The 13,604-nt window shown below is 41.7% G+C and overlaps 1 protein-coding gene across 4 annotated transcripts in view; it reads left to right on the plus strand.

Annotated features, from left to right (window-relative positions):
• Positions 1 to 13,604, plus strand: part of nrxn3b (neurexin 3b) — a 305,979-nt gene that overhangs the window by 87,992 nt on the left and 204,383 nt on the right. For all 4 annotated transcript variants that reach the window (XM_075459083.1, XM_075459079.1, XM_075459081.1 and 1 more), the window contains 2 exons: positions 2,000 to 2,438; positions 5,349 to 5,732. In XM_075459083.1, the coding sequence (XP_075315198.1) occupies positions 2,000 to 2,438; positions 5,349 to 5,732 (823 nt within the window). The remainder of the gene's footprint in view (positions 1 to 1,999; positions 2,439 to 5,348; positions 5,733 to 13,604) is intronic.

Genomic DNA, 13,604 nt, shown 5'->3' on the forward strand with positions numbered 1-13,604 from the left:
AAATTATATCCAAAGCAATGGCTGCATCTAAGGTGGATCTCATAGTACCACCAGAGAGTTCTGCCTGCTCTGGACTGCTTCGTTGGTGCCCCCTATAGTGCAGTACCACCCGGAAAAAGCCGCCAGCTTTCTCTCTCCTCATAATAGAGACTCTCTGGTAGTAACCTCATGATGCATACCCAACATTTCGGCGAATCTAGTATGCATTCGGGAAAAAAGTCAGTATGAGTAGTAGGAGAAGTATGCGGTTTCGAACACAGCCATAGGCTTAGAAAAGCACACCCTGTTATTGATTACAGAACTTGATTCTCATTGGCTGCAGTTTCCATCATTTGAAACTGCCTACAGAAAAAAGGAGCCGGATGATACGTTGCAGTCTCGCAGTGTTTCGCCACGCATCACGAGATGTACGTGTACAGCTCAAAAAGTTAGAATATCGTGAAAAAAATTCATACAAAAAGGAAGCCCGACCAAGTATTGAGTGCATAGAAATGAACATACTTTTCAGAAGCCTGACATTTCTGTTTAAAATATCCTTTTTTTTTAATCGATCTTATGTAATATTCTAATTTTATGAGACACTGAATTTTGGGTTTTCGCTGTCTGTAAGCCTTAATCATCAAAATTAAGCGGAATAAAGGCTTGAAACATTTCACTCGATGTGTAATGAACCTATAATGATAGATGACTTTCACTTTAAAATAAAAATGTTGAACTTTTTCACGATATTCTCATTTTTTGGAGCTGTACTTGAACCTGTTACGGGTTGTCTGGTGAGCTGATTATGAGCCCGTTCCACATTTCCGGGTGGACTGTGATTTATAAAAGGGCCAGTGGATGCGGTAGAGCATCTTTCTTTTGGCACACGCCATTTTGAGCTGTTGTATACAACGACTTGTTCATGTCAAGAGATAATACTGGTTGTTAACAGCATTGCCATGTACGCACACACTCTCTGATGCACGGGCATATATTGAGAGCACACATCGTCCTTAATCTTTGGCATGTTTCTCTTCTGTTCACCTCTCGGTGTGTTTTCCTTCTCACGTAGGTTCCTTTCCGTCTGCTGCCTTTCCTCTCACCAGCTTGCCTGTGTCTCCCCCCTTGTTTTTTTTGCCGCCCACTCTCTGCTCTCTTCTCATCGGTTCTCAGAGCCGGGGTCACCTGTGTTGATTTACTCTCAAATCTAGCAGGATTATCAGTAATCCTGCGGCAGCGAAATCTGTGTGCCAACAGCTGTGCTCCCGCTAACAGCGTCGCTACTTCCTTTACACACACACACACACACACACACACACACACTGGAAAAAAAGATAGATAAAAAAAAATAAAAAAATGTAAACCCCATTAATTTTCTGCATCGATGGATTCCAGTCGACAGTAATGCGCTCGCCTTTTCTGTGGCGTTTTGTTGGATTTGGCTCTCGCGTGATGCTGATTCCTGCTGTGATGGATTACGGAGTTTTCAAATCATTTTGGATAAACATGTATGATATTAGGTATATTCTTCCAGAGTCAAGCATTCTCCCCGTTGGCTTTTACTCTTAAATCAAAAACAAAAAGACCTGAATTAAAGAACATTACTGAGAATGAGTCGCCAATAATTCCGAATTGACTTCTCACACCGTTCTCAGGCGGTAGGTGTTCGGTCGAACAGAAGTGCTCTCGTGCATTTGTTTACAGTCTCCTTTTTAATCTTGAATAAATTGAAGCAGAAATCGAAACTAACTGAGACAAACACAGCTCAGAAGATATTAGTTTTATTGATCCAGCTGTCCTCGAATCTGCAATATGTAATACCACCAGAATGTGATCCTATGATACCGCAGTTTGGAATGGAGTGCAATTCATTTATATAGAAATGATATTAGATTTTCAAGCATCACTGCACTGGATGATCTTCTACGGTGACACAATGTGAATGAATTAAAAACAATGAAGGAAATGCTCTTATACATGCTTGAGAGGTCTTGAAGTCTGCTTTGTATATCCTCCCCAGGTGGTGTATAAGAACAACGATATCCGACTGGAGCTCTCCCGCCTCGCCCGCATCGTTGACCCAAAGATGAAACTCCAAGGCGACGTGGTTTTCAAGTGTGAAAACGTTCCCACCCTCGACCCCATCAACTTCGAGACTCCAGACTCCTACCTTGCGTTGCCAAAATGGAACACCAAACGCGTGGGCTCCATCTCCTTCGACTTCCGCACGTCCGAACCCAACGGGCTGATCCTCTTCACCCACGGTAAGCCTCAGGACCGGCGGGACGCCAAGGGCCAGAAGAACAACAAAGTGGACTTCTTTGCAGTGGAGCTGCTGGACGGAGGGCTGTACCTGCTCTTAGACATGGGCTCCGGCACCATCAAAGTCAAGGCCACCCAGGCTAAAGTCAGCGATGGCGTCTGGCACCATGTGGACATCCAGAGGGACGGTCGCTCAGGTACAAACAGAGAGAAGACAGAGGGAAGGGAGATGGGTTCAAACATGCAGTGATGAGACATTGTTTTCTTGTTTTACTGGAGTAGCAACTCATATTTCACATGTTTCCAACAATCACTGACACAGCTTGGAGAAGTTGTTAAATTTAGACTATAGGAAGGCACCGGGGGGCTTGTTAATGTCACTACTTTTTCTGCTTTTGCTTTCGCACAGTCTCAGAAACGCACAAAATAAAAATGGCTTCAATCAGTACAGGGGACTCCTGGCTCAATTAAAGCATTCTGCCTTTGGCTAAACTCTGCAGTGTATGAATTTGTAGACAGAGAGCTGACAAGGCAACTAAAAAAAATACACAAAATAATAAAACGAGTATGCTACTAAAGAGTATATCCTGAGGTACAGAGTCAGAAATAAATACATATTTTTGTTTTAACATTGCTAGAGGTGCACACTGTGTTAGATGTGTGTGTGGTATTCATTTATGATTTGATTGGGAAATATACACATGGCAAATGTGAAAAAAAGTACCCAAAAACTGTCTAAAGCTGCTCCGTATTACAACAATATAAACTTTTGATTTATTTTTCAGTTAATCATTGGCCAAATGTCAATTGGAATTATGTCTCACTGCCTAAAAAATGACAATAAAACGATAAAGCGACTTTTCTGAGCCCTGGGTGAGGTGTTCAGAGTTGCAGTGCAATCGGCAGTCACAGTCTCAGCTCAGAGTTTAAATGTCCAGCCTCCTCAGCTTTTATCTCCACCCGACTTCTAATCGGGCCGCATTCTCTGTACCTTGGGAGTGTGAAGTTGAAAATCTTGTTTTTGTCTTTTTTTTTCTTTGCAGCACATTCTCAGAGAGTTGACTTGCCTTCAAAAAGAAATGAGATGATCATGTTTAACCGGCGCTTTATTGATTGTTTTACATCCAGACAAGGAAATCTGACTTCTAGCTGCTGTTTCTTCATTTTTTTCTTTTTTTTTTCACAGAAAAAAACTGGAAATTCTCAATGTGACATTGAACGCACCGCCCCTCGCCATTACAGAAACAAACTTAAGATAAAAGTGGCCCTTAAAAGCAGATGCTCTTTACAGTAGCTGATAAAAAAACATGAAGAAAAGCTAGAGAAATTGTGCAAAAGGAGCTTGTTACAGAGGAATTCTGCAGTGATTTTTGACTGGCGTATCAACCTGCCAGCTAGCACATTAGTTCATCCATCCTATTCACGGTGCTGCATTTTCCCAGTCTGGTTTAATTCAGTACATTCGTGGCAACAACACTGCGCCTAAAATAGTGATCAGTACCAACTGTTGAGCTGCAGGCGAGGGAAATGTCTGGATTTGAGACATTGAGGTATTTTTCAATCTAATGTGTGGTGGACTGAGCTTGGTGTACTGTGTGTGCTAGTGTGAGCTCTCAGGCTAAGTTCTTTATGCTCTCAGACGGTATTAATGTGCTTCAAGGGGTCAAAAATTACCTTTGCACAGTTGCTCGTGGTACAAATTTAAATTAAGACACATCATGTGGGAAAAACGGGTGGAGTCAAGTTGCTCACTCTGTGTTTTGAAACCAGAAAATAGTTAAAAAGGGAAGCGTTATACTGTATTCGTTAGGAATTTTAATTGAACATAACTTGATGTCAGATCTAAACGTATACCAAAATTCAAAAGCGGTTAACTTTTAAATGTGAAAGTCTGTAAAACTGTTTTTGTAAAAATATCTCTAAAGGATGAATAATGTTAATGTGGAATGTTTTCGTGTACTGATGTTATTAGTTAAATCACTGAAATTAGGAATGATAATACAACAACAAAGACGAATTTTAAGGAAGTTAAACTGACAGATGTAATTGTGTCTGTACTTACTTTAGCTTTCCTGTATCTCCAGGATGATGTAAACCTCCTTAGAATATTAATTTTCACAATGATTTATCACCAGGATAAAGACATTCCTCTCTCTAGAGAGCTACTGAGTCCATTTCCCCCGGATTCCTCCCATCTGTATGTCCTCTGACTTCAAAACATGGTCAGACATACAGAAAGTATAAAAAGAAGATTACATTAGGAAAAGCGGTTCGGAACTTCTTTTGCCTTGAGCTCAAAGCCCAACACAATCTCTGCATTAGGTGAGATCCTCCAGAGAACACGGTTGTGTTAGTCGGCGTTACAGCCCGCGTTATATATCAGGTTAGAGCAGCCAATTTAGCCGCGTGTCAGCGCTTGCTGCTTTGATTAATCACCGGCACTGCCCCCGAGTGCGATAGCGGAGGAGAAAGTTGGATTTTTCACAAGGAAAAAGAGGAGTGAGACAAATAAATGGAGACCAGAGTGAAAGATAGTTAAGGATAGGCATAATCACACTTGTGGCTTAAGTGAAATGTGAATTAAATTCCACGTCCACAAAGAGCTCTCTGCCTGGCTGCAAGGTGAATATAACGTAACGTGTGTGAGCTCGTATTTCACAGTTTTCATGCAAGCCAAATTAGGGCTGTGAAAGTAAAAAGTACATGACCTCAGAAAAATAATGACAAAAAAAAATCTATTCTACAATTTTATGACTCAAATTGAGTCTCCCTGAAGAGAGTGTTACAAAAGTTGGCGATCGGAGCTGTTCAGGGTACTAAACGTAGGTTCGGACACACGTTTTGTAAAGTGCTGTCAACCTCCTTTACAACTTTGTTGTTTGCGCACCTCCATTCACAACTTCTCAGCTCCGCATCTGTCATTCTGACCTCTCTCCTCACTTTGATGAACAGAAATAGGGCTGTCAGACTCTTCGAAGAGTCCCCAGGGCTGTGCAGTAAATAGCGGGCACGAAATGTCCCCTTTGTTCAAAGGCATTTCTGAACAAGAAACGAGTAACATCACGGACTGGAATCTGGTTTCTGATTTCTTTTTTTCTCCGTCTCAGGCATCATCTCAGTAAACAGCCGCAGGACCCCTTTCACAGCCAGCGGGGAAAATGAGATCTTGGACCTGGAAGGAGACCTGTATTTGGGCGGTCTGCCCGACAGCCGGGTGGGCTTGGTGCTCCCCACCGAGCTCTGGACCGCCATGCTCAACTACGGCTACGTGGGCTGCGTGCGGGATCTGTTCATCGACGGACGCAGCAAGGACATCCGGCAGATAGCTCAGTCGCAGAATGTGACCGGCATCAAGTTCTCGTGCAGCAAGGTGACGGGGAAGCAGTGCGACAGCAGCCCCTGCAAGAACAACGGGGTGTGTAAGGAGGGATGGAACCGATTCGTCTGCGACTGCACCGGGACCGGCTTCTGGGATAGTACCTGTGAGAGGGGTGAGTCCCCTAATCACACAGAAGGCATTTCTGTGTGATTTTCTGATTTGTTTTTAGTAAAAGAGATCGAAAGAGAGCAAAACAACCCCTTTTAGGTGGTGAAAGAAAGCTATTTTTTATCAGTGTGCTTAAGAAAAGATTCAAAGTGCTGAGCTGATTTGAAATATCTCTCTTTGTTTCTAAGATATGGTCGCAAATTGACATTGATGTAGCTTCTGTCTGCCAACAATAGCTTTTCCAAAGGAGCGGACAGAGCTCTGTTTTAGCAGAAAGCCAGAAGTGTGACTTGGGAAACTTTCCTCGCACTATTTATGAAAGCTTTGCTGAGAGATTTAATAGGATTTCACTTTGCTGCCAAGTGGATGCTTTTTAAGATTTTTTTTCTTGTGTGTCGGAGAAGCCTCTGGAAAGAAATTGAATTTCTTCCATCTGGTGAAATGGGCTCTCTTTGTCTGAGTTTTAAGAGATTGGCCGCATAAAGTTTTTATGAGTCAAAGGAGACAGGGACACTCCGAGTTGTGGGGAGAGTGTGTTATCGGAGTATTGTTCGGATTGTTCTCAGCTTCTTCGTGATTTCACAGAGATTTGCACGTTTCATCGGAGTGCTTTAAGCACTCTCCTAACAACCTGAGGCCCGTAAAGAATCGTGCTTGTATGAGGATAAATGAGCATCTGGAGAGCAGGTTGTTTCAGCAAAGCGGTAAGTGTGACTGCTGGAGGAGGGATGATAATGTGTCATTAACAAAGCCAGTGGAGGATATAAACATGTAGGACCTGGACTATTTTACGGAGAGCACCTCCATGTGAAGACGGAAGCATGCTCCTTCTGAAAGTGTCTGAAAGCCGAAGTCTGCAAGGAATGACGAAATCGTTCGTCTGAGAGAGAGAGAGAGCTGTACAGTTGTTCGTGGTGCGTTAATTCATGGAAAAAATACACATTTCAAATCCAGAATTGCCGGTTAATTTAACGGGAAACACTTTTCATTTCACTGCAGCTACGAAGGAAAATGTTTTGAAAGCTAAAATTTCTTTGGGAGCTGGTGCTGTCTGATCAAATGAACTCTTTTTCAGCCTGCTTATTTAAGTGTGCTTTCCCAAGATGTTTTATCCACAGAAAGCCACATGCACTGACTTTAAAGCACTCTAACAGTACCGTTGTGTGCTTCACCTTGTACTCAAAAGGAGAAAAAATGAAGTTGTATACTGTTATTGCTCCATGCCTTTACATCATTCCTCTCCTGTCCTGTTTTCCACACGTCGGCCTCTGACTGGTCATATATCTGCATTCAATGAGTGCTGTTGCCGCAGGGTGTTAACCACCAGGATGGAAGGCCCGCTTCAGCTTCTGCAGGCTGTAGAACAAAGCTTCAGTCTGTTCAGCAGTCGATTTCTCCTGTCCTCTATGCGTGGTTTGAAGTGGAAAGTGAATGTGTTGATGTTGCTAATGGCTTCTGGATGAGAATTCCCTGCTTCAAATACAGCAATGATATAAATCCCTACGAGTCAGTCAAAAGGGTTCTGAGGCATGTTGCTGCAAATTGAGCTTGTGTTTGATCATGTTCTCTAACGCATTCAAACAGCACACAGGTTAGTCGATGGGGAAGCCAACCCTAATAACTAGGGCTGGGCAACGATTAAAACATTTTTTAATCTAATTAATCACATTATTTCCCTGATTAATCATGATTAATCACGATTAATCGCATTTGTACACAAAATCCAAAAATGAATTCAAAAGTAGTGTATAGCTTTTAACATTTAGTTTTATTTTAAATGTACTGTCATATGAATGAAAGTGCCATAACATTTGTTGTGCAAACACACTTTTAACATCAGCGTTTTTATGTAGAAGCCTCGCTTCTCGCTGGTATCAATTGTGTGTTTTGCCTTTAAGTGATATTTTAGACTGGAACTACTACGGTGAGAAGACAATTCAACTTGGCAGTGTTTACAGATGACTTTGGTTCTGTCGACTCTGGCGTCTGGAAGAACTTTCAAATGAAAATGGCCGAGTAAAAGTTTCGTATCCTTCTCCATGTTTGGTGGCTCCGCCAACTAGTTTCTTTTCCGGTTCCAGAGCAGACAGCAACAGACTTTTACAGAATAAAATTAATAATTAAACAGGGGTGGTCTGTGGCGTAGTGGGTTGAGCATCCTAAAACAATTGAAGAAGATGAGTCACATTAAAAAAAATGCCTTAGTCAGCGTAAATGATAATATCATCTTTGCATTTTAGAATTTTGATAAAGAACTGTTAAAGTGATGTAATGTAACACAACTGAAGCTCCCTTGTGACTTCTGTCTGCAGATGTGTCTCTGAGGTGCAGTCAAATGAAAAACAAGGGTTTTTCCACTGTTTGAAATGCTCAGTGATGCTATTAGCTTGGTTTCATATTCCACAAGTTGTTTCTTTCCAGTGGCTGTAACATCTACATTTGATGCCTGCACTGTAGTTAAAAAATCTTAAATGAGCTACACATTTACATAGTCATAGAACTACTACTTTCTTAAGTTTTAGGAAGACTTTCAGTGGAAGGAGACATCTTTTAAAAAGTTACCAAGGTCAGGGTCTCTGTGGTAGTTGAGTCAGAAATACTTTAGTCGATAAATCGATTGGGACAGTACTGTGTACAAGGACAGTAGATCATTTAAATGGCCTTGTCGAGCTATAACAGTAGGTCGGCTCAACTGTTCATATAAACATACTGAGTGAGGGCAGAGCTGCGTACATCATTTTCCATGCAGGCAACCTCCTCCCAGCTCCTCCTGGAAGATTAGTCTTTCTGGGGTTGCTCTGTGGTCTGGCCCTCAACAGCTCGAACTGTCGGTGCAGAAGCACAGCAATTCAATACTGAAGCCCGTCTCACTTTGCTGCTCACTTACCCGTGTAGAGTCAGCCCAGCGACCATGGGGAGGACTCTTATATCAGGCTGCATATGTCAACAATCTTTTCACTCAAAGCTTGGGACCACAGGTAAGGCGCTGGAAAAGGCATGAGCAGGACACCGAGAGCAGCTACAAGAGTGAAGACTGCTCTCAGGCGACTGGTTTTACTCCATCACTGGTGAATGAGAAGCTTGAATTGGGCACCTTTGGTTAAGTGAGCAGACCCCAGATAACATAACTTACCCTAAAATGGAATCATAGTTGGACCCCCCAAAGATGGGAGGAATAAAGTGCATTCGATGATCTCGTGCTATTTATCAAGGCAAAATTCTGGATAAGAATGTTTTAAAAGATTGTGAAACCCCGCTTTGATTCATCATAATGGTTTGGTCCACTCCAGGCCTCTGAAGCACATGGTTTATCCACCCATGTCTGCAAACTTCATCTGGGAAGTCACAAACAGCATCATCATCATCATATTATCCACAAATAGCACAAGGTCTGCATGTTGGCAAACTAAATTTACAAATTATTCTGATCTCATCAGCCTCCACGTTCACCGAGGATTACTGACATTACAGTCAAGAGTTGAAGGTATATTTATCTAAAGCTTCATGCCTGCTTGGAAAACAGTCGTCGTTGAGATGACGAGATCCCTTTGATTTGAAATGTTGGGCTTGAAGCGGCATGTGTTTTTTTTTTTTTTTTTTTCAAAAAGAGCGTTTGGAACGAATGGAACTATATTAGTCATGCTGGTAGAAGTTCTTATTTTCCTTCTCCTCCGTGCTTTTAAGTAGACCCCCGGAGCTCCCCGGCGACAGTATCAAACAACCACTGAGATGTATTCACACACGGCATTTGCTATTGATCTTAAGCACGCTATACTGTACAACAGAGGGCTGTGCTTGTATGATGAGACAAGGCAAATGATAAGAGATCAGTTGGCTCCCAGTGAGTGGCACAAAGGTTATGAATTTACATTACAATGTTTGGGCCTTGCTGGAGAATTTCTGTTGGAATGTAAATATGCTCTTTTATCTTTTCTGTTTCATTATTTCAAAACAGTTTGTTGAGATCAGCCATGCGCTTTTATGGGACATTGTTTAATTCCAGTTTCCATCCTTGGGAGGTTTTGGAAAGTGTTTCTCTCTTGGCATCAATAGCACTTCTACCCACTCCCAATGTTAGAGACCTCCCACATCAACAAGAACGCACTTATACACTGAGCAGCTATCAATGCAGTTTTCTCTAATGAGTGTGGCTGTTGTTGTGCATTTGTTTCTCTGCTCAGACGAATATCAGTGAATACTGAAGACAGTATCCACACAAAATGTGCAAAGGTGTTCCTGGGCAAGATAAATAATTAGGGCTGGGACTTTAGCGCGTTAATTTCGATTAATTAACTACACACACATTTTAGCGCGTTAAAAAAAAAATGCATTTTAATCGCACACTATAAATTATTTATTTATTTATTTATTTATTTTTTAAATACAGACGGATAGAAGCGTCGACAAGAGCGTGGTTGTGTGCAGAGGATGCAACAAGGAATTCGCATATCACCGCAGCGTATCAAGCCTCAAATATCACCTCAACGCTAAACATGTAGCGTTGAGGTGGAAGCTAACGGGGGCCCAACGCAGCTTAACATCCAAGATTCTATATACTGTGTTTTTATGCATGCTACATTCAGATTTCAAATAGGGATATGTTCTGTGTTTGTTGAAATATTGTTGAAAATGTTAATTTTCTAAAGGATAATGTATATGCGATTAAAATGCGATTAATTTCGATTAATTAATTTCAAAGCCTGTAGTTAACTCGATTAAAAATTTTAATCGAGTCACAGCCCTATAAATAATATGTAGGTGTTCTTAATGGCAGGCCAGCGCCTTGTATTGCAGCTCTGCAACCATTGGTGTGTGATCTCTGTGAATGGTTGAATGAGAAACACCGTGCTAAGCGTTTAGCACAACTGGATAAGCTTAAAGAAAAAAAATAAAGTACACTAATTGGCTTTTAATCTTGGAGAGAAAACTGTTTTCGCCTCACATATAGACACAAATGCTGTAACACCTTTTCCTTGACCTCATTTGAAAAGATTACAAAGTTAGGGGAAGATGTTAGGATAGGACGAAGGTGAAGATGAAGGATGAGACGGCTGCGATGAGCAGTGGCGAAACTGCACTATTCAAGAAATACTCCACGAGAATCACATTAGCTACATTGATGTGCTCTTAACGCACTTATTTTGCATAAGCTACATGTTTAATTTGCCAGGCCAGTATGGGATGCTGCAAGCTAATTCATGTGTGCCAAGTTGGTGACAGTCACCCCCTCTTTGGCAGTGATAAGCACTTTTAGTATACGCCCTAAATATTGCATGAAATGTTTGCATGCTTCAGTTGCAGTGTGCTGTATTATACTGTATGTATACATGATATATATATTTTTTCTCGATCATCCAAAAATGATCATATCTGTCCAAAAGCCACCAAAACAGGTTCCTTTGACAGCTGAATTTAACAGTTCCTTGAACTGTATTATGTATTACATATAACTGAATTATATGTCTTGGCAACCCATACCATATATTCCGCATGCCTTCCGCGAGAGCCACAAATGAAAATTTGCAGAGCGACACTGTGTAAAACATGACTTCCTTATCACAGCTGTTGACACAGGAAAGTAAACGCCACAAAAGTGAAACATGCGGCAACAGGATGCTCACCTCTGCCGCTTGCACTCACCCTCGCGTCCTCTTATTCAGTTACGGAAATGCCAAACGTAAGCAAAAACAGCAGAACGATACTTTGACAGTCGTAGCTTCGAGGAATCGCGGGACACAATTATCTCCTTTCCTCTCATGGAGGATGGTCCAGTGTTTTCTGTGCGCTGAAGGAGATAGTAAAGGAATCGCTGAAGCCTCTTTCCTTATGATTCCTTATGATTGAACCAGCTCTTATCACGGCTGCCTCTGGGATACTTACTGGTTATCTCACTCAAGTTAGGAACCTTCCTGATCAAAAAAAAAAAAAAATAGCCTATTCCACCTGACCCAGGTTACAAGGCTTCAGCCTGTGCCTTTGACTGTTGAAGAGAAGAAACATTTGTCATCTGTAATGCATCGCTGATGATGCCCCAATGTTCGATTTTCACTTTTGAGTTAGTTAGTAGTGGTGTCTTTTTAAATGACTGTAACTTGCTCGATAATTTGTATCCATTTCTGATAGTTTAGCCACTTTCGATTTTTAATGTTAATTACAATAACTCTTCTGGCTGATGGCGCAATGTCTGGCCTTGAACTTGATTGAAAACAGAATTAGCTGTAAACATCAGCCAGAAGTGTGATAAAGGGAACATGGAAAGAAATATGCAGCATGGTGGAATTGTATCGGACTGATTTCCAACATCCTGGTTGCAGCCTTAAATTTGTAGACATCTTTGCGGTGGCGATATTGTTCCGTTATTACCGTGCCTCGGTGATTTCACAAAAATTGTTTCACATTAAAGAAGCGTAATCCGTTTTAACTACGGCAGCTGGATTCTCTCAAGACCACAGCAGAAAAACGGAAAAACATTCATCTCGCAGACCTCGAAGAACGGTTGTGCTGAAGAATGCCTGTTCAGAACCCATCAGAATCCTACAATTAGGCACGGGACAAAAAAAAACAAAAAACAGGTGAGCACAAAGGATGCCGTCCTCTGTTGTTTCAGAACGGGAGAATGTTTAGTCGTGGAAAGAAGAGAGTGAAAATGAGGAGATCTTGTCACCCTTCTGCTGAATGTGCAGTTTTTATCAGTTAGCTCCACTCCATCAATCTGATTGGTCAAAGCAAGCCTCGGCGGTGATGGATATAAGATAAGATGCGATGTGGAAAATTTATCTTGCATCACGAGCGCTTACATTTCCCATATAACCACTTAAAGACACGCATCTTGTGTATCAAAAGCACCTTCAATACACTCAATTCAATGGGAAAATAGAAATACATATTTACAGACTGAATACACAACTTCAATATAGAAATAAATCTGTTAAACACTATGACACCCTGGGGCACCTCCCAGAATGTTCTAATTATCCCCTGCTGCATCTTAATACAGTTCACATGGTGTGTCACCAATGATGCACTGTCATGCCAAAGTATTTGAACGATTAAGGTGGTTTAACGGGTGGCTTGATCTCGATCAACTGATCTTCCCCATATTCATTGCATGAGGAAGTATAACGTTCTGTTTGCACTAATGTTCCATTTCATTGCCGCTGTCCAAATAGAGATCCGGCTCCTCCCCCTCTTTTGTTCGCCCGAACCCACTCCGAACATCTCTTTGAAAGTGCCTGCCCTCATCCAAACAGCTTCCAACAACGACCACTCTGATGTTTCTTTCTACCAACCCATCTGTCACCTAACCGATAATTATTTTCCTCCCTGTGTTTAAACTCACTCTCACATAATACCACTCTATGGCATTCAAATCACGCAGGGTTCTTTCATTACTGGGGCCGTTTCATTTGCTGCTTTACTGAGAGAATAATGCACTTCCAGTGAGTAGGTGCAAAAACCTCCCCTTCGTGTACCATTGCTGGTTTTTGTAAACAGAGCAGACCATAGTTCTGTGGAAACGTTTTGGCACCTGAACTGAAATACTGAAATAATCAGGAATGAAAGTCTCAGGATGATGTCACCATGATTGTACCGAACAGAGCACAATTCTGTGTGTCATCCCGTCTGTTCCTTTGGGAGCCGTAAAAGCTGGCAGTTTTCTTGCTCTGTTTACCAAAAGGAAAATGCATCGTGACAGATATTTTAGGCTGTTTGAGGAGATCAAAGATCGTAGCGGGCGACAACTAACAGACAACAGCAGAGCTGTCTGCTCGCTGTTCTCTACCTAACATCAGTGCCAGGATTAGTACACAGATGATTTCTGCCACGTCTCGGTTTTGTTTCTCTTTTTCTTTCACCCTTCTGCCGTACTCTTCCT

Source organism: Odontesthes bonariensis, chromosome 24 (assembly GCF_027942865.1).
Source record: "Odontesthes bonariensis isolate fOdoBon6 chromosome 24, fOdoBon6.hap1, whole genome shotgun sequence".
Taxonomy (NCBI): domain Eukaryota; kingdom Metazoa; phylum Chordata; class Actinopteri; order Atheriniformes; family Atherinopsidae; genus Odontesthes; species Odontesthes bonariensis.